The sequence below is a fragment of the Marmota marmota genome, unplaced genomic scaffold (genome assembly GCF_001458135.2).
Source record: "Marmota marmota marmota unplaced genomic scaffold, marMar, whole genome shotgun sequence".
NCBI classification, from domain to species: Eukaryota; Metazoa; Chordata; class Mammalia; order Rodentia; family Sciuridae; genus Marmota; species Marmota marmota.
In genome coordinates, this window is record NW_026000240.1 from 33,841,036 (window position 1) to 33,868,785 (window position 27,750).

Genomic DNA, 27,750 nt, shown 5'->3' on the forward strand with positions numbered 1-27,750 from the left:
AAAACATGCAGAGAACCGGCAGAGTAAACACATAATCTATGACTTGATTTTGACCTTTCAATTTATTCTTCTGAAGAACAAAAACACAGGCCCTATACTTGGTATAGATGATGTAAAATTAAAAGAAGAAGAGAAATAGCAGAACTACTTTGCTGCCATTTTTATTTTATTGGTATGTGGAAAGGATGGGAAAATATTGTGGAAAAACAACACAAAAAAGTACAAGAAAAGACAGGGACAGAATGAAAAAGCATGGTTTTGCTTCAAGTTCCCAGAGGACACAACAGCTTTCTGGGAAACTTCTGAGCAAAAAAGAGACCAACAGTGTTATATGTGGTTCTCTATAACAGAAGCAGTAGCCATAAAAAGAAGTTACCAGATAGTGAAGTTAAAGACAGTTCCATGTGTTATGGTTTGGATATGAGGTGTCTCCTAAAAGCTCATGTGTGAGACAATGCAAGAAGGTTTATAAAATAAATGATTGGGTTATGATAATCTTAACCCAATCAGTGAATTAATCCCTTTGATGGGATTAACTGAGTGGTAACTGAAGGCAAGTTGGGTGTGGCTGGAGAAGGTGGGGCATTGGGGGCATTCCTTTGAGGTATATATTTTATATATGATGAGTGGAGTCTCTCTCTCTGCTTTCTGATCATCTTTTGAAAGCTTCCCTCTACCATACTCTTCTGCCATGCTATTCATCCTCACGTTGAGCCCTGAGGAAGGGAGCCAGTTATCAATGGACTGAGACCTCTGAAACTATGAGCCCTCAAAAAAAACCTTTTTTTCCTCTACAGTTGTTCTGGTCAGATTTTTTAGTCATAGCAGCAAAAAAGCTGACTAAAAGACCATGTCAACTAGAATCACCCCCCAATGTAAAAACAGGGTACATTGTCAGGGAACTTGTTTGAGTAGGGGTTCTAACAGGTGGCCTAGACCATGGAAAAATCAAGTTTCTTCCTAAGGCTAAGGTTTTTAAATGATCTTCTTTTCAATATACCCACATACATTTAGTTCTTTTTAATAAAATATTTCCAAAAAATACTGTTTAGTAACCACCAAAGAAGGAAACAGTGTTAGAAAATCTTAATTCTAATCAATATTATTATCAACATTGGCTTAGAAGGCGTTAACAATATTTTAGTCAGTGGATTGGACTGATACTGATCTGGCAAGAGAAAATGACCAGCAGCCATGCATACATTATCCTTCCTTCCCACTTCAGTATTATCAGGAATAAAGATCTTCTGGGCACAATTGAGGTAAAGAAACAGAAATTATGTGGATCAAAGCAGTCATTCCTGAAAGCAGGATATCTACACTTGTTTTGCACACTATACCACTGAAATTACTCACATTAACTTCAGGTTTGGTCTCCTTATGTATGGTAAACTCAATACATTACCCGCATGGCTTCCTGAATATGGTCCTGCCGAATCAGTTCTGCTGAACAGTCCATATACCACTTCAAACAGCGGATGAGCTCCCTAGAAAAGAGAAAAGTTACAGAGATCCCACTTCAGTCTAAAGGCAATGCAGACTAAAATGTTTAATTAGTCAAACAGGAAATTCAGCACTGAATTAGTCAAATAGGAAATAATATTCTGTTGATGAGCTAGAATGAAGCAATGAATCCATTTCAGCTGTGGAATTTTGAGATTATCTGAGACAAATATTCCTTACCCATAAGGCATTGCCCAAATTTTAATCAGCAATTACCATCACTCTTTCCCATTCTCCTCTTCTCAAAGACTTGGACTGAATGTATACTTTGTTTCCCTTTAAAGCCTGTCTTCAGAACCTACAGCACTGATTGGTAAACAATGGACTCTGAATTAAAGCAAACAGTTCCATGTGTCATCCCATCCCATCTACTTCATTTCCTGAGGACTGAGACACCCAAGAGGAATGGAATTTCTGGGTCAGTAGGTCTACATATTTATATGGCAAGAGACCACAGAAGAAAGAAAGAGTACAGATTGTGGTCACATCTGAGACCAATCAGTATCTAGTCCTGCATCCTTAGGCAAGTTATGTCCTTCACTGTGCCTCATTCTTTTAATTTAAAATATGGAGAAAATAACAGTACATCTCAAACACAAAGTACTTAGTGCAGTATCTGCTCTCCAAAATTATATCAAAGTATCAGAATTCCAATGACTCCACAGCATTGCCACTGTTGGGTTTTATTTATGTTTCAACAACTGTGCTATTAATTTCACTTAGGAATAAATATAACTAAGGAGGTAAAAGATCTCTAAATTGAAAATTATAAAACACTGAAGAAATAAATTGAAGAAGAACTTACAAGATGAAAAGACCTAACATGTTCATGAATAGTCAGAATTAATATCTTCAAATGATCATATTACCAAAAGCAATCTACAGATTCAATGAAATCCCCATCAAAATACCAATGACAATCTTCACAGCACTAAAATTTACATGGAAGAATAAAAGAGTCAGGATGGCCTAAGCAATCCTGTGCAACAAGAGTGAGACTGGAGGCATCATAATACCTGATATCAATTTATACTACAGAGCTATAGAAACAAAAAGAGCATGATGTTGGCATAAAATCAGGTATGAAGGCCAATGGAATATACTAGAAAACACAGAAACCTACATAAATTCAGTCATTTGATCCTTGACAAACTTGACAAAAGCATACTTTAGAGAAAAGACAACACTTTAAACAAATTGGTGCTGAGAAAACTGGATAGCTATATGTAGAAGAATAAAACTAGATTTCCTACCTCTCACCCTGCACAAAAATCAACTCAAAGTGGGCCAAAGACCTAGGAATTATGTCAGAAACAGTGAAACAGCTAGAATAAAACATAGGAACAATGCTCCAACACATAGGCATGTGTTGCCTGTGTGTTGGTCATGGGCACCAATTACCTTAATAAGACTCCTGAAGCTCGAGAAATAAAACCAAGAATCAATAAGTGGGATAGCCTTAAATAGCTTCTGGGTTGGGGATATAGATTGGTGGTCAAGTACTTTCCTGCAGGCAAGAAGCCCAGCAACACAGGGGGGAATATCTGGACAAATGAAAAAGCTTCTACACAGCAAAGGGAAAAATCAAGAACATGAAGAGAGAGAGCTACAGAATGGGAGAAAAATCTTTGCTTGTTATGTGGTATATACACAATGAAGTTCTACTCAGCCATAAAGAATAATTAAATTATGTCATTACTGGCAATGCATAAAACTGGAAAGCATCATGCTAAGTGAAATAAACCAGACTCAGAGAATCAAAGGTTGAATATTTTCTCTCATATGTGGAAGCTAAAGAGAAAAAAGAAATTTTAAAAAGAGTATCTCAATAATAGAAGGGAGATCAGCACAGTAGAAGCAGGGGACCAAGGAGGAGGGAGGAGGGGAAGAACAGGGGAGTAAAGTTGACTGAATCATGCTATGAGCATGTAATGAATATATCACAATGCATTCCAATTTTCTATATAACTAAAATGCACCAATTAAAAAACAATTAAATAAATAGAAGGAAGATTAATAGAGTAAAGAAAGAAGAACAGGGGTGGATAAGGAGAGGGAAAGGGGTAGCATTGGGGATTGAAGTGGAGAAAATTATGTTATATGTATTTATGAATATGTCAAAATGAATCCCATTGTTATTTATAATTGTAATGAACTAAAAAATAAAAAACAATTTTAATTTGTGCTAATTTCATAAAAGAAATGGTTATTTCTTATTGTTTCAATTGTCTTAGATAATATGTTTCCCATATTTGTTTATCAATTACATTATTTTTTTTAGTGACTGTCTATTTTTTTTGGCATTTACTTGAGAATGCTGTATTTAACTACTCAGATGTTTCTCATAGGAAAAGTAAGACTTATTATTAGCAACTTCACCATCATTTCTTAGAAGGAAAAGTACACCAACTATGTAATAAACTATGGTTTAAAATGTCAGCCGAAAGCCCACAGTTAACATCATACCCCAAAGTGAAAGACTGAAAGCTTTTCCTCTAAGATCAAAAATAAGACAAGGATGCTTGCTTTTGCCACTTTTTTTCCCCAACATGTGCTGGGATTTCAACCCAGAGCAATAATTAAGAAAAAAATAAATAAAAGGTACCCAAATTAGAAAGCAGAATGAAAAATTATCTCTGTTTTCAGGTGACATGATCTCAAATGTACAAACACTAAAGACTCCACTGGAGGCTGGTTACAGTGGTACATGCCTGTAATTTCAGCAATTTGGGAGGCAGAGGCAGGAGAATTGCAAATTTGCACCCAACCTTGACAACATAGCAAGACCCCGACTCAAAAAAAAAAAAAAAAAAGTGCTGGGGATGTAGCTCAGTAGTAGACTACCCATGGATTCAATCCCCAGTGCTGGTGAAAAAAAAAGTTAGACTAATAAATGAATTCAGCAAAGTTTCAGGACACAAAACAACACAGAAAAAATGAGTTGTGTTTCTGTATACTAACAATGAACAATCTGAAAAAAATTCCATTTATAATAGCATCAAAAGGAATAAAATATTAGGAATAAAGGTAAGGAGGTGAAAGACTTGTACACAAATAGCTACCCAATATTGCTAAAAGAAATTAAAGAAAAGACCTATACACGGAAAGACATCCCATGTTCATATATTGAAAGACTTAATGATGCTAAGATGTCAATACTTTTTTCTTTCAGAAATAGAAAATGCCATGCTAAGATTCATATGGAATCTCAAGGACACAGAATAGCCAAAACAATCTTGAAGAAAAAGAACAAAAGTCTCATACTTCTTGATTTCAAAACTTAGTACAAAGCTATTGCAATTAAAACAATGTTGTACTGACATAAAGACAGATATCTACAACAGTGGGATAAAACATCCCGGAAATAAACCTTCCCATGGATGGCCAAATAATTTTCAACAAGAATGTCTAGTCCATTCAATGAGAAAAAGACCAACAAATGATACTGGGAAAATTGTGTATCCATGTGCAAAATGAATAAAGTTTGAAACTTTTCTTATACAATATACAAAATCAACTCAAAATGGAGCAAAAACTGGACAAAAAAAACCTCCTGAAAGAAAACAGGGGGAAAGCTTCATGACACTGGATTTAGCAATGATTATTTATAAATCATACAACTTACAAGATGCCAATATCCGGAGAATATAAAGAACTCCTACATCTCTATGACAACAACAACAAAAAAATCTGATTAAAAATAACAAAAGATAGATATTTCTCCAAAGAAGACATATAAATGGCTAATAAGCAAACAAAAAGATACTCAACATCACTAAGTATTAGGGAAATGCAAATGCAAATGACAAAAAGATACCACTTCACACTAATTAGGATGGCTACTATCAAAAAACCAGGTAATGGGGCTGGTGATAGAGCTCAGTTGGTAGAGTGCTTGCCTCCCATGCACAAGGCCCTGAGTTCAATCCCCAGCACCACACACACACACACACACACACACACACAAAACAAACAAACAAACAAACAAAAAAGCCCCAAACAAACAAAAAACAAACTGGTAATAGCAAGTATCAGTGAGATGTGGAGAAATTATAAACTATGTGTTCTGTTGGGAATATAAAATGGTGCAGCTACTAATGAAAACAATATGGTTATTTCTCAAAAAATTAAACAGAATTTCTATATGATCCAGACATTCCACTTTTGAGTGAATACCTAAAGAAGTAAAATCAGGGTCTTGAAAATATATTTGTAGAGGTCTGACCTACACTGTGTGGCCTGCCAATCCAGAGAGGAACACAACGCTGTTGTTTCCTATTCACCAACATGTGGCTCCACCCAAACTGCCTCCATTTGGGGACATTGCAGTCACTGTCATAGCCCTCACCATGCAGTAATCTCCACCACGGGACATCAAACAGGGCCAAGAGGCAGCTGCCCATTGCAGCACTGTATGCCACACTGCAGCATCACTAAATAGGCCACCCAATGCCATGGTACAGTCCATCCTTTCAGCCCCATCTCTGAAAGTGGTTGCCTCCATCTTGGGACACCTCCACTGCCATCTTGGGTTACTTATGCTGCCTCTTCCACCATCTTTAGTTGGGGCAGCTTCCACCTTGGGACACTGACTAGGATCTGGAAGCCCAACATCAAGGTACCTACAGGCTTGATGCTACTGCCACCACCAACTAGGGACATGGCTGCTTCCATCTAGAGACAACAACCAGGACTTGGAAAACCATCACCAAGGCCCATGCACCAGAGGTATCTCTACTAGGTGCGTTAACAGACACTATCCTGTTGCAGAGGTACTGGGGAGCCTTGGATGGGGTTGCCTCTCTTGTTTTCCCTCCTGCTAACAGCCAACTTCTTTTGACTACCTTTAATTAGTCCTATGATCTAATACCTCTATATTCTCATGTCCTACTTCATAAACATCACAGCCTACCCCTCTCTCTGTCTACCATTAGGAACTGTAAACCATTATGCAAACTTACTGGTTATATGGTAGAAGATAACTGAACTCATCATTTCTGTTTATAGTTTCCAAATAGAAGCTAATTGATTTATGGCTGCATATTGGTTGTATTGGGTGCTATTAACATTGATATACCCTCCCCTCACTTAAAGGTGAGATATTGGCAAACTGCAGGGATACTACAAGACTATAGGGTAGAAGCTGCAATAGATCTGCACTGCAAGAGAGGAAGACACATAGACAACATGAAAAAACAAGAGAGAAAGTACCCCAAACCAAGATACTACAACAATAGAATCCATCAACAGTGCAGTAGATGAAATGTCAGAGGAGTTCAGAATGTATATAATTAAAATGGTCTGTGAATTAAAGAATTATCTAAGTGAGCAAATACAGGCAAAAATTGATCACTCTCAACAAAGAGATAAGAGAGCAAATACAGGTAGAAGATGATTATTTCAAGAAAGAGATGGAGATTCTGAAAAACAAACAAACAAACAAACAGAAATCCTGTAAATAAAAGGAAACAATAAACCAAATAAAAAACTCAAGCATCACCAACAGACTAGATCACCTGGAAAACACAACCTCAGACAATTAATACAAAATATACAATCTTGAAAATAAAGTTGACCACACAGTGAAGATGGTAAGAAACCATGAACAGAACATCCAAGAATTATGGGATAACATCAAAAGACCAAATCTAAGATTTATTGGGATAGAGGAAGGCACAGAGATTCAAACCAAAGGAATGCACAATCTCTTCAATGAAATTGAAAGAACGAACAAGGCTCATCATCGGAGCAAATGCCTGTTTATTGAGGAACAGATCTGCATATTTATAGAGCCAGGGGTCGTTTGACAGTTGGCATGGGGTGCTTTCTGATTGGTGGGTAGGATCAGGTGAGCCAGCAGGGCTCACCATTGGACAGCTCTTCTTGGGGGATGGGGAAGTTAGTCTTTGGAGCCGGGGCGACTCCCAACAGAAATAATATCAGAAAATTTCCCAAACATGAAGAATGAATTGGAAAATCAAATACAAGAGGCTTACAGGATATCAAATGTATAAAATCACAACAGATCTACACCAAGGCACATTATAATGAAAATGCCTAGAATGCAGAATAAGGATAGAATTTTAGAGGCTGCAAGAGAGGAATCAAAGACCAATTTGGATCTCAGCAGATTTTTCAACACAGACCCTCAAAGCAAGAGATCTGGAAAAATATATATCAAGCTCTGAAAGAAAATGGATGCCAAGCAAGAATTTTATATCCAGCAAAATTAAGCTTCAGATTTGATGATGAAATAAACAAGAGTTAAAAGAATTTACAGCAAGAAAGCTGGCACTACAGAATATTCTTGGCAATATTGTTTTTCATTTCCTCTTCATGGATGAAGAGGAAATGAAAAACAACAATGAAAAATCTGCAAAGGGAAGAACTACACTAAAGGAAAGTCCAATCAAAGAAGAAACCATGTGATGTTAAAAAAACCAAAAATAAACTAAAATGACTGGGAATACAAACCATGTCTCAATAATATCCCTGAATGTCAATGGCCTAAATTCATCAATTAAAAGACATAGACTGTGGCGAGGATGCGGGAAAAAAGTACACTCATACATTGCTGGTGGGACTGCAAATTGGTACAGCCAATTTGGAAAGCAGTATGGAGATTCCTTGGAAAGCTGGGAATGGAACCACCATTTGACCCAGCTATCCCCTTTCTTGGACTATACCCAAAAGACCTAAAAAGAGCATACTACAGGGACACAGCCACATCAATGTTTATAGCAGCACAATTCACAATAGCTAGACTGTGGAACCAACCTAGATCCCTTCAATAGATGAATGGATGAAAAAAGTGGCATTTATATACAATGGAATATTACTCAGCACTAAAACATAACAAGATCATGGCATTTGCAGGGAAATGGATGGCATTAGAGCAGATTATGCTAAGTGAAGTTAGCCAATCCCTAAAAATGCTGAATGTCTTCTCTGATATAAGGGGGGTGACTCAAAATGGGATAGGGAGGAAGAGCATGAGAAGAAGATTACCACTAAATAGGGAAGAGAGGTGGGAGGGAAACGGAGGGAGAAGGGGATTTGCACGGAAGATGGAAGGGGACTCTCATCGTTATACAGAATACATGTATGATGTTGTGAGGAGAAAACAAAAAAGAGAAGTGTGTCTCATTAGATTGGGAGGGGAAGGGAAGGGGGGATAGGAAGGGCAGCAGAATAAAATAGAAATTACTGACTATATGACCAATGTGATTCTGCAACCTGTACAATCAGAAAAATGAGAAATTATACTTAGAGGATCCAAAATTTCCAACCAGAAAACTTCTAGAATTAATAAATGAATTCAGCCAAGTAGCAGGATATAAAATCAATACTCATAAATCAAATGCAATTCTATATATCAGTGATGAATCCTCTGAAAGACAAATTAGGAAAACTACCCCATTCATAATAACCTAAAAAGCTTGGAAATCAATCTAACAAGTGAAGTGAAAGACTTCAACAGTGAAAACTACAGAACACTAAAGAAAGAAATTGAAGAAGACCTCAGAAGATGGAAAGATCTCCCATGTTCTTGGATAGGCAGAATCAATATTGTCAAAATGGCCATACTACCCAAAGTGCTACACAGATTCAATGTGATTCCAGTTAAAATCCCAATGTCATTCCTTATAGAAATAGAAAAAGCAATCATGAAAATTACTTAGAAAAATAAGAGATCCAGAATAGCCAAAGCAATCCTTAGCAAGAAGAGTGAAGCAGGAGACATCACAATCTTGAAGATATTGATAAATTTCTAGAGGCATATGACTGACCCAACTTGAATCAAGAGGACAAAGAATATTTAAATAGATCATTTCAAATAAAAAATGTAAGAAAGAAAGAAAATTTAAACAGATCAATTTCAAGCAATGAAACTGAAGATGCTCTCAAACGCCTACCCACATAAATACCTCATAGTCAACAAAGATGCCAAAAACATGTATTGGAGAAAAGATAGCCTATTCAACAAATGCTGCTGGGAAAACTGGAAATCCATATGCAGCAAAATGAAACTAAACTAAACCCCTATCACTCATCATGCAAAAATCTCAAAGTGGATTAAGGACCTAGGAATTAGACCAGAGATCCTATCCCTAATAAAAGAAAAAGTAGGCCTGAATCTTCATCATGTCAAATTAGGCCCCGACTTCCTTAAAAAGACTCCTAAAGCATAAGAAATAAAATAAAGAATTAATAAATGGGATGGATTCAAACTGAAAAACTTCTTTTCAGCAAAAGAAATAGTAAGGTGAAAAGAGAAAGCCTACAGAATGGGAGCAAATTTTTACCACATGCACATCAGATAGAGCACTAATCTCTAGGATATATAAAGATACCCCCCAAAACTTAACACCAAAAAGCAAACAACCCAATCAACAAATGGGCTAAGAAACTGAACAGACACTTCTCAGAAGAAGAAATACAATCGATCAACAAATATATGAAAAAAATGTTCAACGTTTACAGAAATGCAAATTAAAACTACTCAAGATTCATTTCACTCTAGTCTGAATGGCAGTTATCAAGAATACAAGCAACAGTAACTGTTGGCGAGGATGTGGGGGAAAGGCACACTCATATATTTCTGGTGGGACTGAAAATTAGTGCAATCAATCTGGAAAGCAGTATGGAGATTCCTTAGAAAACTTGGAATGGAACAACCATTTGACCCAGCTATCCCACTCCTTGGTCTATACCCTAAAGACTTAAAAACAGCATACTAGTACCACAGACACTTCAATGTTTTAGCAGCATAATTCATGATTTTTAAACTATGGAAGCAACTTAGATGCCCTTCAATAGATGAATGGATAAAGAAATTGTGATACATATACACAATGGAATATTTCTCAGCATTAAAAGAGAATAAAATTATGGCATTTGCAGGTAAATGGATGGAGTTAGAGAATATCATGCTATGTGAAATAAGTCAATTTCAAAATACCAGGGACCAAATGTTTTATCTTATAAGTGAATGCTAATCCATATGGAGGGGGGTGCACAGGGATAAGTGGAGGAACTTTGGATGGGGCAAAGGGGAGAGGGTAGGGGACAAAGAGGTAGGAAAAATGGTTGAATGAGATTGACATCACTGGTACATGTATGATTGCACAAATGGTGTGGCTCTGCTTCATGTACAACTAGAGAACTGAAAAATTCTGCTCCATTTGTGTACAATGAATCACAGAGCTTCTTACTGTCATGTATAACTGATTAGAACTAATAAATAAATAAATACATAAACAACAACAAAAAAGATATATTTGTACATTCATATTCATTGGAGCACTTTTAAAAAATGACAAAAGGTAGAAGTAATCCACTTATCCATCAATGGATAGACAGATGAATAGATAAAATGTGATTGATTTTATATAAAAATATATAAATAAATATATATACATATATAATATGATCTGACAAATGCTACAACATGGATGAAATCTGAAGAAATTATGTTCATTGAAATATCTACTCACAAAAGGACAAATACACTATGATTCTTCCTACATGAGGAACTTAGAGTAATCAAAATTCATAGAGATACAGAGTAGAATGGTGGTTTCTAGGGGCTGGGAGAAATGGGGAATAGAGTTATTGTTAACTGTTACAGAGTTTCAGCTTTATATAATGAAGAGTTCTGGAGATGGATAGAATTCTGGTGATGGTTGTACAACAATACGAATGGCACTGAATTATAAACTTAGAAAATGGTTAAAATGGTAATTTTTATGTTACATATATTTTACCAATATTAAAAACATTAAATTAAAAAAGTCAACTGAATGTGGTTGCAGGCTGAACTTTTAAAAAAAGTCTTTCTTGTTACTCAAACAAAAGTCCTAATAATAACACTAAATGCAACTTACTTATATGCCAGGGCTCCAGCAAAGTGCTTCTGGATATATGTATCCATTACTGGTCGGAAGTGGAAATACTTGATGTCTCGGAGCAGGTTGATGATGAAAACCTGGGAGAGATAGTGCTTAGGTCACCAGGGTTCACTGGAGGCTTCAGACCTATCTCTAGCCAGAAACAGATTATCTTTTTCAAGGAATGCAAACTGTCAGTGTTTTGTCTATTGTTCCCCATGGGAAATAACTATAAGATTTCCATTCTCTGTTTTTCTCTTCTCTCACTCCCAGTATCCCAATCAGATCCAGAGTTCATTAGTTTGTGCCTGTGTTATTCTGAGCCTTTCCTTTTACAATAATTTTGAGTAGTACAATATGGATCAAAATCAGGGACAGGCAAAACACTATCTGTGTTGGTGGCATAAACACTAAAACTTGGAAACCTGATGGAAAAAAGATTGTCTTGTGAGCCACATCAAGCTATGGAAGGCTGTGCCCTTTAGAAATGGGGCTGGTGGCAAGCGGCAATTCCAACTCTCAGCTTGGTTCCTAATCATGTAGATTGCAGTATCTGGTTTTTCTTGAATGAATATACAGCCATCTGGTGGGACAAGATATATTAAGAAAAATGCACTAAACATTAGAAATCCCTGTCAGTTCTTACTAAAACAACCTTCTGATACTCTGAATCTGAAACAACTACATAGAATGAAAGAAGGAGAGAACCTCCAGAGACCTCTGGAACTGCACAGGGTTTTGGAGACTATCATGAGTGAGTCTCTGCTTTTCCCAGTGGTTGTATTCTACTTTGTTGGTGAAAAATTGACCATCTGTTTTCCTCTACTAGTCCCTGGGCCTCTTGCTGGTATAGGTCACTACTGCTGGAGCTAGGCAACCCTGCAATAGTGATAAGATGGAGAATTCAGAACTATAAAGCCTAGATTTAAACCTGACCAAGCTGAATTCTTCAAACCTGATCTTGGAGAGATTTGCCTGGTAGGTTGGTTGGTTGGTCTTCCTTGGGTGACACTTCTCAGTCCCTTTTCATTGGAAATATCTGCAGCTTTTACTGCCTCATTCTAATAAGTTAGGGTGTTTATTTAAAAAGTTTTGAAGCATGTGATAGGAATAATTAATAAAAATGAAAAATCAAGACGTGACTTACCAGAGACTGAAAAACCAGCAGGCCATATTTTTCTGTATTATCATCCAAAATCACGAAGAGTGTATCTAAGATGTCCTGAAGAAACTGAAACAACATCAAAAGCAGAGGGCTCAGGGCTCAGGAACTTGCATGCATGGTCAAATTCCCATATACCAGTGAATTTCACTCTTAATAAAATGAAATATCTAGAATCTTAAAACAGGACTTAAAAACTGTCTTGTATCCTGTCTTCACCTAGCTAAGGGATAAGTAGGTGGACAGGGGGGTGTTTATAGCCCAAAGACTCTGAAAAAGACCTAGGAAGCTCTTCCTGTTGAATAGGTTCTAAATCTATAAGGAAAGAGCTATTAACTTAGACAAACAAACAAAGAAATAAGTAAATTGGACACCCAGGCAGAATAGCAGATTCTGATGCAAAATTTGAGAAAAAGAGCTCAATTTCTTGGGTCTTCACAGAGCTTACCAGTCCCTTACTCTCTACTGTGACCTAAATATATAGGGTACATTTGGATGAGGTGTGGCAAGTTAGACTTTACCTACAGTAACTATTTTTTAGTTTAGGAATTAGTATTCTAGGAGAAGGGAGAAGGCAGCCAATGAGGACTCTCAGTGAAAGTAAAAGAAATCTGAGAGTGTTCTTTATTGCTGTTGCTTTTTGAACATATGGCTTTTTTCTTCTTTTTTAAGTTAAAAAAGAGAGAAACTAATAAATACTGATAGATCCTTAGAGTCTAAAAAGCAAATATAATACTTTGCCAGTCAAATCCCAAGTTAAATGATATAATATTTATAATTTATTTCAAACAATATGAAGTGGAAGTGTAGATTAGAGTGTTGATGGGTCAGGTAATGAGTTAGTGGTTCTTGGAATTAGATGAGGGATACCCATAGGACTCTTTTTATACTATTTTCAACTATTGGGTAAGCTTGAAATTTTTCTAGTAAAAAAGTTTAAAAATTAAAAATGTCAGCATATGCTCTTTATATTCTCTTCTGGTGAATCAAGACAAATTACTGATATTAAAACCTGATATGCGGGGGGCTGGGGTTGTCGCTCAGTGGTAGAGCACTCGCTTAGCACGTGCGCGCCCTGGGTTCAATCCTCAGCACCGCATAACAATAAATAAAGGTATTGTGTCCAACTACAACTAAAAAATAAATACTTTAAAAAATTCTTAAAAAAATAAAATAAAGCTTGATATGCTGGTAGGATGTTTTCTTGTCAGGAATATGACAATTCCTTCTCTTTTTTGTATTAGGGATTGAACCCAGGGGCGGTTAACCACCAAGCCACATCCCCAGCCCTTTTTTATATTTTATTAGAGACAGGGTCTCCCTGAGTTGCTGAGGCTGGGTTTGAACTTGCAATCCTTCTGCCTCAGCCTCCCAAATTGCTGGGATTACAGGTGTGTGCCATCGTGCCTAGCTATGACAACTCTTTCTTAAGAAGACTACAGATTTCTTAATACCTTATCTGCAAACCTAATATTTTTATGTTTAAAAGGAAAATATGAGTATCAATTTATCTCAGATTTCAAAACTACTATTAGTCTATGAAGAATTTTTTAAAAATTCTATGATAATTAGATCAATTCATTAAAACCAAATTCATACATTAACTTTATAAAAGTACAGACTTTAAAAACTAGAGCTCTGAAATGAAAGTATAGACTGTGCATCTATGCTAACTGATTTGTGATGGCAGAGCTAAGGAAGCTCATTATGAACAAAATGTCTTCTCAAGATTTAATCTGTAGCCTATATTCTGTTGCTCTTGCTGATGATTGAAAGCATCTCCACCTTCCTCAGTAGAGTTCAGTTTGTTGTGTGTAATTCACCTACTGGGTTTTCACCACCAGCAAGTGTCTGGGTGGGCTTAAGTTACAAATGGGTGGCCTAGAGAGGTCATATAAAAACAACTGGGAACTGGTGGTATTGCTGTCAGCCTGCTTAAGGTCATTAGATGAGAAATGCCATAAAGGTATCTGGAGGAAGCAGTTGAGGTAGGTGGGTAAAGGTTTCATTAGCATGGACTTGAAGTGAGAGATGGGGCAAAATCAGCAGCTACAGATGAATGAATATTATTCAGAGTTTGAATAATTAGGAAAGTAGACCCAGAAATACATTAGGTTTGGGTTGAGGTAAAAGGTTTACAAAGTAAGGAAAATGAGAAAGAGGCCTAAAAGAAGGCAGAAGAGACCTGAAGGAATATAGGCAGCAAAAAACACAGGGATTGGTTTTGGGAGGATGCTTTTACCACTGCCCTTTACTAATAATTTTTCTCTCAGTGAAGAAAATGGGTTTATAATTATAATTAAAATATAGTCTTTAAAAGGTTATAAACTTGGTATGATAAATACTTTTTTTCTTTTTGTGGTACTAGAGATGGAAGCTAGGGCCTGTGCATGCTGGGCAAGTACTCAACCCCAGCCATTTTAAATTTTATTGTGAAAAAGGGTCTTGCTAAGTTGCCCAGGCTTGCCTCAAACTTGTAATCCTCTTACCTCCCAGTCCAAGTAGCTTGGATTACATCTGGCTATACACTTTTATTAAAAACTAGCTAACAACAAACTGAAACAAAATGAAACAGAACAAGAAAAACCTCCAAGATATTCCTATTCATCTATTACGTATCTGGAGAAATAGCCTTAGAGGCTTACTAGCAGAAATCACGGGGAGTTAACGTCTTTTACCCAGATTCTTTCCCAGCAGTATGTTTGCACAAAGTAAAAGACATACCTTAACAATTTCCTCCCCACTGACATGCCGCAGCCTCCCTAGGATGTCCATGATCCGGTCTGGAAAGGCCTTCCATTTCAGTAGAGCAAGGAGGTCCACTAGAAAGCAAGCCCAAAAGATGGTGAATCCTGGCTCTTTCAAGGTTGAGCAAGGCCAAGACTCCCCAAGACAAGAACAGGTGAAATCTAGAGGAAGAGAACTAGCCATGAGCATCATAATGGACTCTTTAATGCTAAGGTCAAGGCCAAGATTTATCTGTGCACCCTGTATGTGCACTCTGGTGCTACTAACACCATGGAAACCTCATAGGCTGCTCTTGCTGAGGGACTCCATCAACTTCAAAACAAAAGAAGTCTCTTACTCTGGTATGAAGAAGTAATACTCTCTTGTCTCCCTTAACATGCACTAGCAATGTGGAACCAACAACTGAGGACAGTGGAGGGCACCTTGCAGGCAACATTACCTACCATTTTGGGTGAGTTTGGTAGAAGAGAGCTGTGTGGAAATGAAGAAAGACTCTTTGGTGCTGCGCTGGAAGATGAGGCTTGAGGGGATATTAGGGCAGCCATTGTAGTCTTCCTTGCAGCAGGGCAGGCCCAGGTACAAAGCATGGTTGTTAAATGTGCTATTCTCATCACACTGTAGATGAAAAGTAGAGAACTGAAAATGTTTTTGGAGCCATGCCATGTGGAAAAATCAGGTCCCAGGGAATTTCTGAGCTGATATTTGCTCTTATCTTCCTAAGGTTATACCTTCTGTCTCAGGTCGTTTTGGAAGAGTGCTTTCTGTTTAGAAACTTCCCAGAACATTTTACGTGCTTTTTAAACAAAACATGGAAAGGAATGTGGCCTCCACCCGTTGTATAAACAAACTTGGGTGGCAGCTAAGCTGTGACAGCAGAACCATGATCTCAAATAGCAGGACTTAGAACTTAACTAGCCCAGACAATAATGGCATAGAGGAGTCAGTAAAAAATTTTCATCCAATGAAGTGGGAGGTTGGAAACAAAAGGCCTGTTGGCGTTAAAACAAAAGCCTGCCCACAGCTGTTCTGTTTTCACCCATCACGGCGCTACTCTGACTCCTCTGACCTGCCCAATAAAACCCACCTGAGAACCATGTGTGAGAGTTGCCACAGGAGGTGAAGGGTGGGGATGAAAGACAGTCAGACCCCATACCTTGTACACATAAAGCTCATGAATATCATCTGAGAGGGTGGTGCCATCATCACGCATCAGGGGTGAGAATGCAAAGCCAAAGAGTTTCTTTTCCCCTTTGTCTTTTGCTGCAACCAGAGGTAAGTGTTAGCTATTTTTGCCTTTCATTTTGCTTCTTAATAGAAATTCTTTTTGTGTTTGTAACCTCCACTCTTTTGACCCTTCTTTCATTAACTAGGTAGCAAGCTGACTATAGAAACGATGAGAAACGTACTAGAACAAGCTTCCATTTATGCCCCAAGACATACAGGCTACCTAAATACAAAGAGAAACTAAACTGCTGTGCTGGGAGCCATTAGCCAAGTAGGTATGACAATTTCCTTGCCAGCGTACCCCATGTTGCAGTGACATTGAATGTAGGTGACCTTGCTCAAGGACCAAGGCGGATTAGGGTGTTCCCGGTTTAAGATAATCGTGTTTAGGGCGTTCCCAGTTTAGGTTCCAGGTTTAAGGTTTAAGATTATTCCTGCTGGGAATAGGGCGTATCCTGCTGCCTGAGTTCCCCTTGAGTTCTCATGGGATTCAGAGTATATTTTGGGAGACAGAAGCCCAGTGGAGGTGGATTTTGGGCAGAGAACGTGGATTTGGGCAGAGAACGTGGATTTCCCGAGAACGTGTTTGTATATGGCTGGTGTGAGTTCAGGAATAAAGAGTTGCTGTTTGAATCTACAAGCTGTGTGGTGGCTCGTGATTTTGCGCCCAGCCAGACTGCGGCATTTGGTGGTCTTGATGACCTAGGAGTTCTTTGAGAAGCAGTTTAATAGTGCAAAGGAAAAATCCAAAGGAGAATGATGCTAGATATTTCAGACACTAGGAAGGCCCATGGTTCTTTTACACTCCAAAGAACACCCTCTAATAACATCTGATCTCTGAGTATCCATTTATTCCTAAGTCCTCCTTTTCCTGCCCCAATAAGAATTCTCTTAATTCTATTCTACAAAAGAGAGTTATATTCATATCTTCAAGGGAATGTGAAGGGGAGTCTCACTCACTGGAACAATGTCTGAATTCGAAGCGCAGGTGGGAGCCCCGAAATCTGTCAATGGGGATAGGCAATTTAATAATTTCTCCCCAGCGAGGACTGTTACTGTGATAGAGGACAAAGGAGTGATAGGAACTTCTATTTGGCTCTCCTGAACCCAAGCTGATGCAATCCTGTAAGAGAGAAGCAAAATAAGGTGTTATTTTCTTGAAGGGAGTGCCTGGATTCTGTGTATCACTAGGACATTTTCTCCTGTGTGAAAGTTTTATTTTCACATCAGGCTAAATCTATGAAATGAGAGTGTACTTGACTTAAATTTAATACTTTTAGAAACAACTGTGTGGATGGTATAAACAATTAGCAGTCACAATTGCTCCTTGTTTTCCTTGGGGCAGAAGTTACCACACACACTGCTTGGTAAATTGGAGGGAAGCTAGGTAGTGATCTGAATCACTAACATAGACTCTTTATCTTCAATGAGAAAGGAAACAGTAAGTTCCATGAGAGAAGTCGACTATACAGCATTGCACCATATCATAAAGAAATACTAAATTATAAATCAAAAGAGCTTGCTTTCTTAATTTTCTTTAGTCCAGTGTAGGACTTGCATTTTAGATCACCATTTGCTGACTTTCCTTGGATATAAACAAGGAGGGCCAGATTTAACTTGACCTGTTCCCAAATGTTGCCATGAAGATATAGTCCCAAGAGTACCTGGGCCTCTGTCCTGAAGGAAGCTTTGGGCAACATGATCAGGAGCATCTCCCTGACACACAGGAGCAGCATGACTGACTAATGGCTTTGCTACGTTTGACACTTTCCATGCAAACCATGGACATGCCAAGGTCCTTCTGTTTGGTTTTTAAAATGATACATAAATTACTGTTTTCATCACTGTTTCAACATTCTCCTTTATTTCTGGCTTGCTTCGGAAGATGTTATCAACTAGTTTTACCTTTTCCTCTTTCAAATGGGAATGATCCCTTCTGCTCTGCATGCCTCACTGGGACTGTTGCCACTGTTGCCAATACACAGAAGTGAGACTTATGAAAGACTGATTTGCCTTCTATCAAATGCACTGCAAATGGTGCCTTGTTACTAACCAGGAACTTAACTGTGATATGTCTAAGGGAAAAACTGACAATATAAATATTGCATACCAGGTCTCTGTTTTCAATGAAGAGTGCCAGAGGATCCTTGCACTACATGAGCTGGAAATAATGTTCCAGGACTGAGTTTGCTGTTCTTTAATTCATAACTTGGTACCAGCCAGTGAGTGTCTACGTTTTACTTATGACCAAAATGCAAATATAATTTTCTAGGTTAGCTTAAGAAACAAAAAGGCAAAATAGAACCTAATAACTATTACCAAAGTAGGCAAGTTCATGTGAGGCAGAATGGCAGAAGAGGTAACATGTAGGACAGAACTAGAGGGAATAGGTATAAATTGAAACAGGAGGGATTCAGGTCAGACACTAGGAAGAATTTCTGCAAAGGCAGATGACACTGGAAGTCACTATCAAAGCATACTATAGGGTTTCCTTGAAGAAAGGGAAAGGGAGAGAAGAATGTATATGGGATGATTTGAGTTCAATCCTGCCTGAAGGAAATGGACTTCTAGAAAGACCATAAGAACACTCCAGAATTATTACACTGGCCTCCATTCTACATGACCGACTGGCAAGCCTTACCTTCAGTATTTCTCCATCTGCATAAAGCACATACATGGTCACTTCAATATTCTTTTGTACACTCTTTCCCCCTCTTTCAAAATCCCCCTTCTCCAGGGTTAGGTACAGGTCATTACGGATATCACCTGCAGGGAAAGAAATGCCACGTCCTCATGACCATAGAAGTTACACTGCCCCATTTACATGGAGAAACAGGCTAGCATTTGGAACCTCAGGGGCTTGAGTGGGTGCTCAGGGCATTCCAAGCTTGGTTAATAACAATGAACATTCTACCAACATCAGTGCAGCACTCACGATGGTTAGTCATATGTTCTCTAAGTCTGAATCATAAAGATAACCCCTGGTTTATCCAGTGTAGAGAAACTTCTCTTATGCAATCTAAAACACCCCAAAAGGGAATATTTTAAACTCAGAAGGAATAACACTTATTTTAATTATGTCTGTTTTATTTACTAAAATTTATTTATTTATTTATTTACAATTCCAAAACTTTTTGAGTCCAAATAGAGTATATACCCACCATTCCTTCTGGAGACTTTGCTCCAATTACCTTCCCTGCTGGAGTGCCCAGCTAAAGTCCCTGGATGACCTGTCAGTTTTTCTTTGTTTTGTTTGCAAATGCTCTGGGAGTAGATCACTCTCCAGGAACACAGAGTGAAGGCAATGGGGCAGCAATCTGTTACGCTCTTGTTGCTTTCCTGTGCTCTGACTCCATTCTATTCGTTCATCTCTGTTACTCAAGATCCGGCAGGAGGGCTGGGGATGTGGCTCAAGCGGTAGCGCGCTCGCCTGGTATGCGTGCGGCCTGGGTTCGATCCTCAGCACCACATACAAACAAAGATGTTGTGTCCGCCGAGAACTAAAAAATAAATATTAAAAATTCTCTCTCTCTCCCTCCCTCTCTCACTCTATCTTTAAAAAAAAAAAAAAAAAAAAAAAAGATCCGGCAGGAGAAACTCAAACTATTAGGTCCAGAATGAACCAAGTCGCACCTGTCTTTTTAGGAAGGTGAATTGAAAGAAAACTGGGCTCCTTGTTCAAGTATAAGAAGAGCTTATTAAGCTGCTGTAAGTTTATAAATCTGTAACATGGCCAGTTTTATTCACATAATTTTATAAAGAAAGGCTTTTAACTTTCTAAAAAATATAGTAACACCATGGGGAAAAAAACTTCAAAGGAAGAAAATAGCAGAGGAAAACAGGTAAGAACAAAATGAAGATGTGTTAGCTGCTTATAGAAACCATCTAGGAGGTCACAGGAAGTTAATCTGCGAAGCAAGCCAATTCAGAAGGCAGACATTCTTTCTACTTTCAATTTCTTAGAAAAATTGGCACAGTGAAATATATTTATTATCTAGAATTGCAATGACAGAAACAGGGCTTGGTTTTGGTTAGCAAGTGAGCTTTCTGGTTTAGTCAGAGATAGATGACAATGTCTTTTCTGACCAACTCTCAAATTGTGGAAGCATCTGAATATCTCTCATTATTGAAATTGCGATAGAACAAGACTGGCACATGTGCAAGACTTTCTTTTTGGGTCTTCATGACATGTCCTTCCAGTCTTCACGTCACCTTCCTATTCTAGGAGTGCAATCTTGTAATCACAGTTATTTGGATGCACAAGTTTTCAAAGTATTTTGGCTCAAATAGAGAAGAGCAGCTCAAGATAAGTACTTAATTATTCTCTGGGAGTCCTGATAACTTTCTCTAATGTGTGAGAGCCATTCTGTTTTCCAAACAAGCAACTCTGAGGCTACCATGAAGGGAAGAGGAAAATCTGTTCTAAAAATCATACCTAAGGGCTGGGGTTATGGCTCATTGGTAGAGCACTTGCCTAGCATGTGTGAGGCACCACATATAATTAAATAAATGAAATAAACATCAACAACTAAAAAAATTAAAAATCATACCCAAATGCAACTGTTGCATATGTGGGGCATAAGAGGGTATCCATCCTTGAAGTCTGTTCAGACTTTCCTCCTGGGATGGATAGAGCCTCTGTTTTGAATGTGGATGAATTTGGAATCTTAATCTGCTTCCTCTGGGCATCCCTGCTTGTGATCTCCTAGCATACCATTAATAGAACTCAGGTGTGCAGGTGGAATGGTGAAGGCAGGTAGAAAGAGAAGGGAAACTCAAATTCATCAGTTTGCTATTTTTAGGACACAGAATAAATAAAACCAGTTCTGAAAAATACTGAAACTCCTGAAAGTCCAAAATTCAAACTTAATTGGGAACTTTACTATGGTCTATTGTTATTATAATAGGATAAATCAGATTTAGTTACACCTGTAATTTTTAGCAATTAAAACAGAGCCATCGTCTGATAAAGGCTTTTGGTTTCACATTAGCTTTCTTACAAAACTTAAGTAATTATTCAATTTCTAGAATGATTTAGCATTAAGTGAATAGTCTAGAGAATTTTAATGTCTAATCTGAAGAACAAGTGCTGGTTTAAAATATTAGCCTTGCTTGCATTCTCTGGAAGTTTTTCTGAAGATAATCTATGTGGCTTTAAGAAGCATATTTCTAAAGATCATTGGAAATATTTTTTTAGGTTGTACAATGGCTTTTGATTTTTATGGCTCTATACAAGGTTAACCATGCTACAGTGAACATGTACTTGAAATGAAATGTTTTCAAAATTTTCTTAGCAACATATTACACAGAATACTAATATAAAACTGGGCATTGTCTTGGAGATTATAATCATAGAATTTGATCTGTGTTGACTGTGTGGAATGAGTTCACAGTTTCTGAGGAGGACATTTTAAGCCAAAATGCCAGTTTCAAAATGGAAGGACTGAGTGAGATAGTCCTACATTTTTCGTTCTTTTCTAAAAATAGAATTCCTTTGGTGATTGTATACCTGAGGGGAAAAAAAAATTTAATACTTACAAGTAACTCTCGGAGTTACAGACTAAAGAAGCTTGATTTCATCAGGTCTTTGCCTGTTCTTTATTTGTGGAACAGACCTACTTAGATCAGCACTGTTCTTAGATATTAGGCTCCCTTATGGGTTGCAATTTTGCAAATTATGGTTTCAATGAAAAAATGGCATTTTTGTGAGAGTTAATATTGCTGCAGGTGGGGGAAGCTTCTTGTCAAAAGCTTTCTGGGATCTTTTAAATTGAATTGAACCAAAACACCTAGAAAGCACGTGAAAAGCCCCAGGTCTGTCTTACAGAGCCTTCCAGGACTCCCCTGCTCTTCAATGGTCCTTATTGCGTGTTACATGTTTACAAAATCTACCAGTTCAATCACGCCTTTGGGTTAAGGCATTGGAGGTTTCTATAAACTTTAGCACCAATTTCCAGGAAATATTAACAGGAGAGGGATGAGGACAGGCACATTACAATGAAGACGGGAAAGAGAAGGCGTGAGCAGTGGTTGTGGAGATTAGTTTGCAGACCGCTGCCTGGCTCTCTGTATTTGAATCACCTGGGAAGCTTATTAAAATTGGATTTCTAGTATCTAGCCCTTCAAATTATATTGTGTGTGTATGAATGTGTGTGGTGTGGTGTGTTTAAAAGCACTAGGTAATTCTGATGCTCTCCATCGTTTACACAAGAAGACCAAAATATGAGGTCTGCTGGGAGGACACTGATGAAGTTTGGTTAAAGTGAAGGGATGGACAGCTCTTAGGCTATATGGAAATATGCTGGGAGGGGTGTGAGGTTTTTCTGCAGGATGTGAAAATAGGTATTACTGAGGGTGGTCCTGCTGATGAGTCTTCCTTTTAGGAAGGGCCTTGGGCAGCTCTGCCTTCCTTTGTTGGGTGTTACCTGTTTTCTAGGGATGGTAGAGGATATTATATCTCAAAGTACTTAGTTCTTTCTTAGGTACCATGCAATAGAATTTTTGAATGAGATGAGTGAATTGAGTTTATTCTTGTAAGGGGGTCTCAGAGTAAACTGTCTCTACTGTATTCACAGCTCCCATAATAGCCCATGTCAGCTGTTGGTACAGTTGTGGTCAGGGAACTAGGTACTTAACAGAGGGCAGGGGTTGGAAAACTTTTCCTGTATAGACAGTATAGGCAGTAAATATTTTAGGTCTTGTGGGTTGCATATGTCTCTATTACAGTATTCTTTGTTTTCACAACTCTTTAAAAAATTCTTAGCTGGTAAACAGTACAAAAATAGATTCCTGGCTAGATTTGGCCCAGGTTATAGTGTGTTGATACCTGGCTTGGAATGTTTATATGAGAATAGCTATGCTACACTGTCACTATGCATCAAAAATTTCAACTCCCGAGAGCCTACACAAATAGCTGCTGGGAAGGAGAAATGTAATGACTCTGATGCTACCTTATTTTTTCATCTCTATTGATATATTTTATAGAGAAGCAAAAAGACTAGAACAAATTTAATAAATTCTTTTTATAGCTGTTAATTCAGACAAGTGAATAATAATTTCTTTTTTGCACTGAACTTTGTTTTAATTTCTCAAAACAAGTTTTTAAAGGTGTTAAAAATTTAAAAGAAAGCTAGGCATAGGGTTATGTCCAGGTCCAAGAAATCACCATGGTGTTGCAAGAATGTTCTTGAGACAGGCAAAGATCAGAGTGTTGGGAAGAGTGGCAGGTTGGCTCCAATGTGAAAACAGGTTGTGTGTCCTCAAAACTTGCCTGCTCTAGCAGCTGGCTAAGTCTGCTCAGAGGCCATGCCTTGGGTATCATTGACAGCCTGATGCTACCTTATTATAATGGGAAATATTCTAGGGTCCTTATGGAGTGAGAGGTCTGAGAAGTAAACAGCTCTATTAAGTCAGCAGAAATCTTGGAGGACTGGGGAGCACTGCTGATGAGTTGCCAGTGCCATGGCATTCAGCAGTAATAGATCTGACCTTCCAAAGACATGTATTCTAGCATGACTCTGGAGAAAAAGAGCTCAGGATATGTTTGCAGGTTTCTTCTAAGAGCAATTTTCTTAGAGGCCTCAGAACTTCTGAGGTTTAGCTCAAGCACTATAGCATTCTGTCAGCAAGAGAATCTCTTGCCAGAAACTCCAGCATTATTTGAAGTTTGGGGCCCTGTCTCATATGATTCTAGCCTATGTAGAAATGGTTCATAAAGGCCACATAAGTTTGGGCATTCAGTCTGGTTTGGATTATTTATTATATTTATGTCCCTTCTATATAAATTATTCATACCACATATTAGAAGGCATTGAGTTCAAATAAAATAGCACTTAATAGTATATTATTTATATTTTGTATGCATCTAAATAGGATTAGGAGGAGCTTCTATGAAGGTGATTTCTTTCCCTTGAGACCATAGACAATAAGATATATCTTATCTCAGAAGACACAGCAGCTTACATGGAATGGTGCCAATTCTATCTTTTTGTAGAATAGGAAGAAGTCTCCTGACAAAAATCATTGAGATGTGAAGATACTAACACGTTACATGGAGTCTTGAACATATGAAATCAATGTTTTATTTTCTTGAGGGAGAGAAAGGAAAAATAACAATCTTGGGAGAGATTCTTTAGGTATCCAAAAAAGACGGGCTCTTTATTTTTCTCACCATGTCTTTGCGGTCACACTTCTGGTATCTATTACTATAAAGTCAGTGATGCCCTCTGCTCTAACAGGATGACAGATATGGGAATAGCATCACATCATTATATATAGTTATTCCTTTCTTGGGTCAGGAATATGATGATCTTTTAACCTCTTACCAGACCAGAAATGATCATTCTTAAACCATCCCTTAGCATAATACCAAAGCATCATTTGACACAGATCAAACCAACATGAATCCATTTGTGACAAATCAGTTCATCACTTCCCTTGAGAAGACCATTCTTTCGAAAGTGATATCTCTGTACATCTGCTCTCTTTATGAAGTATCTCCTAGCAGGGCTGGAAAAAGATAAACTTTCTGATTCTGTGAGGCTTGGGGTAAGTACTACTCATTTTCTTTTCAGTTGCAGTAACTCTTCTGTCTCATAAAACAATCCTTTCCCATCTCTATATACCTCAGACTTGTTAAGATTTTCTAAACATTCCAATATGTTCTCAGATATTAATGAATACCCTAAGTAATATGATGTCATAGGGTGGGCTGGTAGCTTCTCTTTTTGTCTTTTCAGTTACTGGGAAGGTGAGGCTGATGAAGGATTAATAATGTACATGACACCCCACCTCAGTATTGCAACATTCCATGAAACAAAGGAAGATGGGAACAAAGCAGGCAGTAGGCAGACAGGACACAAAAAAGCAGGAACTTACACCCAACTATCTTCAGCTCTGCATCAGAGAAAAAGGGGCGAGAATGAGGGGACAGCACAGAGAAAAACAAAAACAATTAAGACAAACAGGAAAAGAGACAGAAACATCACTGTAGGTCTGTGATGAAATATGCATTTTTTTATCAGAGATCAAAGAAAATTATAGTGTATTTCTGAGTACAAGGCAAGAGTCAGGGAATCCTCTAGAGGGATGCCATGTCTGCATAGCTGTCTTCTAATGGGCAAGTTCAGGACAACCCAAAGAGGAGGGGTATTTGCCTCAGATCTGACTCAGGGAAGAACAAAACATCTCCAAAGCAAAATATTTTCTAGGGCATCGTTCTCTGAGAGGTTTCCAGACTAGCAGCATCACCATCACTTGAGAGTTTGTGAGAAATATGAATTGTTGAACCCTGGCCCAATTCTACTGAATTAGAAACTCTTGGTAGTGGGCCCAGTAATCTGTGTTTTTCCAAGCTTTGCAGGTGATTCCAACACACAATAAAATTTGAAGATTACTACTTTAGAGAAAAACTTATTCTTTGTTTTAAAACAACATATTAAATCAAAGGTGGACTTCTTATGGCAAGACAGAGATCATTTAATAGAAAACTTGGCCTATACCACAGTCTATTAAAACCACAGAAATTCAAGTCTTATGAAACAGGTTAAAATGTTGTACTTCCCAAAGAGCATAACAGAGCTCTGTCTTTCCATTGACCCCAGGGCATGAAGTTTCCAGGAAAGATAAGAAATAGTGATACAGAAGATGTTACATCTCTGTTGGCTTAGACATGATCTGGATAATGGTACAGCCCCTTCTTGAACACGAGGTTTTAAATTATTCCTTTCAAGTTATGGTCTTTTGGCTGACAAGAGTTCTTCAAAGTTTGATTATGGCTAATTCTGATACATGAGTCACAGGGAACTATATTACTATCTACTTGTTACCCTGGAATATCTTTCTTTCCTGCTTATCTTCTTTAAAATAAAATCTAGGAAAGAAGTAAAAAGGTGTTATAGTTATTAGTTTCTGTACTGAACTAAAAATGGTCTAGAGAGAAGAAGAAGTACCCATGGAAATATCATGATCAACAAAAAAGTTATATGTGCTCAGTTTCAAAAAATGGCTTAAATTCCCATATCTATTTGTTTTTTTATAATCTAAGATGGCATTTTTTCTGGATCAGCACGCCTTTCTCTAGAGCCCCAGGCTCCCAGAACACCTATAGTATCACTGTTTTCTCTGCTCATTATTATGAGCCATGAGCAGAGCTGGATAACTGTGTAGTCAGGGTCTTAGCTGTGGCTCAGAGGAGGATATCTTCTGCTCACATCAACACAGTGTATATTTACACTCCAGTAAAAAGCAATAATAGGATGTCAGAAAGACCTTTTCAGAAAATAGCATGTTAGGTATTAGTGTGGCTATAGCCTATCTGAACTCTTTCTTATAGTTCTGCCAATTCAGTTTGACAGAGACCTATCTAGGCAGTTTGACAAAACAAGAACAACAACTTCTCCAAATGAGTTTCTGCTGGTTTCTGCCAAATACTAGGGAGTTATTTTTTTTTTAATTGGTGCATTGTAATTATGCATAGTAGTAGAATTCATTATATTATATTCACACAAGCACATAACATAATCCTACCAATCTCATTCCCAAAATACTGGGTACTTTTAAAATAAGGACCACAGCTTACGAGTAATTCTAATTTTTCATCTACTGTAATTTCTCAGACTTAAGTGTCAAAATGCTCCTAGTTACTGACAATTGATTTTCTTGTTCTTTCTCCATTTGCCCATGTGTCAAGAAGATGAAGCTTCTTGTAACATGGCCACACAAGTACTATGAGGCCGAGGGACTGCTGCAGCCCAGGTATAATGTTCTCACAGTTGAAGAGTGGCTCAGAGGCAGGAGGAGGGGTGGCCAGAACTTGGAACAGATTCACCAAAGCACTTTTTCTGGAAAACTGTATAGTCAGGGTCTTAGCTGTGGCTCAGAGGAGGATACCTTCTGCTCACATCAACACAGTGTGTATTTACACTCCAGTAAAAAGCAATAATAGGATGTCAGAAAGACACCCTATTATTGTTTCCCAAGACAGTCTGACCACATTTTAAACACACATTATTGTTGCTCTATCAGGACCTGCAGGTACAACTCTATTTTATTGCCCACGGGTGGCATACCCACTCTGACAGTATATTGTGGTACATTAAGGAGGTTGACAATTGTTAACAGCCCACAAAACTGTGAGTGGCCATCTGTGCAAAAAGCTCTTTCCTCAAGAGTAAAAGAGTGGAAAAGGAGACAAAGTATGCACAACCCCCCCCCCCCCCCCCC

General features: G+C 37.9%; 1 protein-coding gene across 10 annotated transcripts in view; it reads right to left on the reverse strand.

Moving 5' to 3' along the window:
• The window catches only part of Dock3 (dedicator of cytokinesis 3), a 552,674-nt gene that overhangs the window by 88,390 nt on the left and 436,534 nt on the right, over positions 1 to 27,750 (reverse strand). For all 10 annotated transcript variants that reach the window (XM_048794632.1, XM_048794629.1, XM_048794628.1 and 7 more), the window contains 8 exons: positions 19,169 to 19,293; positions 17,488 to 17,650; positions 16,457 to 16,563; positions 15,747 to 15,918; positions 15,280 to 15,377; positions 12,541 to 12,624; positions 11,391 to 11,491; positions 1,406 to 1,487 (listed from right to left, as the gene is read on the reverse strand). In XM_048794632.1, coding sequence (XP_048650589.1) covers positions 1,406 to 1,487; positions 11,391 to 11,491; positions 12,541 to 12,624; positions 15,280 to 15,377; positions 15,747 to 15,918; positions 16,457 to 16,563; positions 17,488 to 17,650; positions 19,169 to 19,293 — 932 coding nt within the window. The remainder of the gene's footprint in view (positions 1 to 1,405; positions 1,488 to 11,390; positions 11,492 to 12,540; positions 12,625 to 15,279; positions 15,378 to 15,746; positions 15,919 to 16,456; positions 16,564 to 17,487; positions 17,651 to 19,168; positions 19,294 to 27,750) is intronic.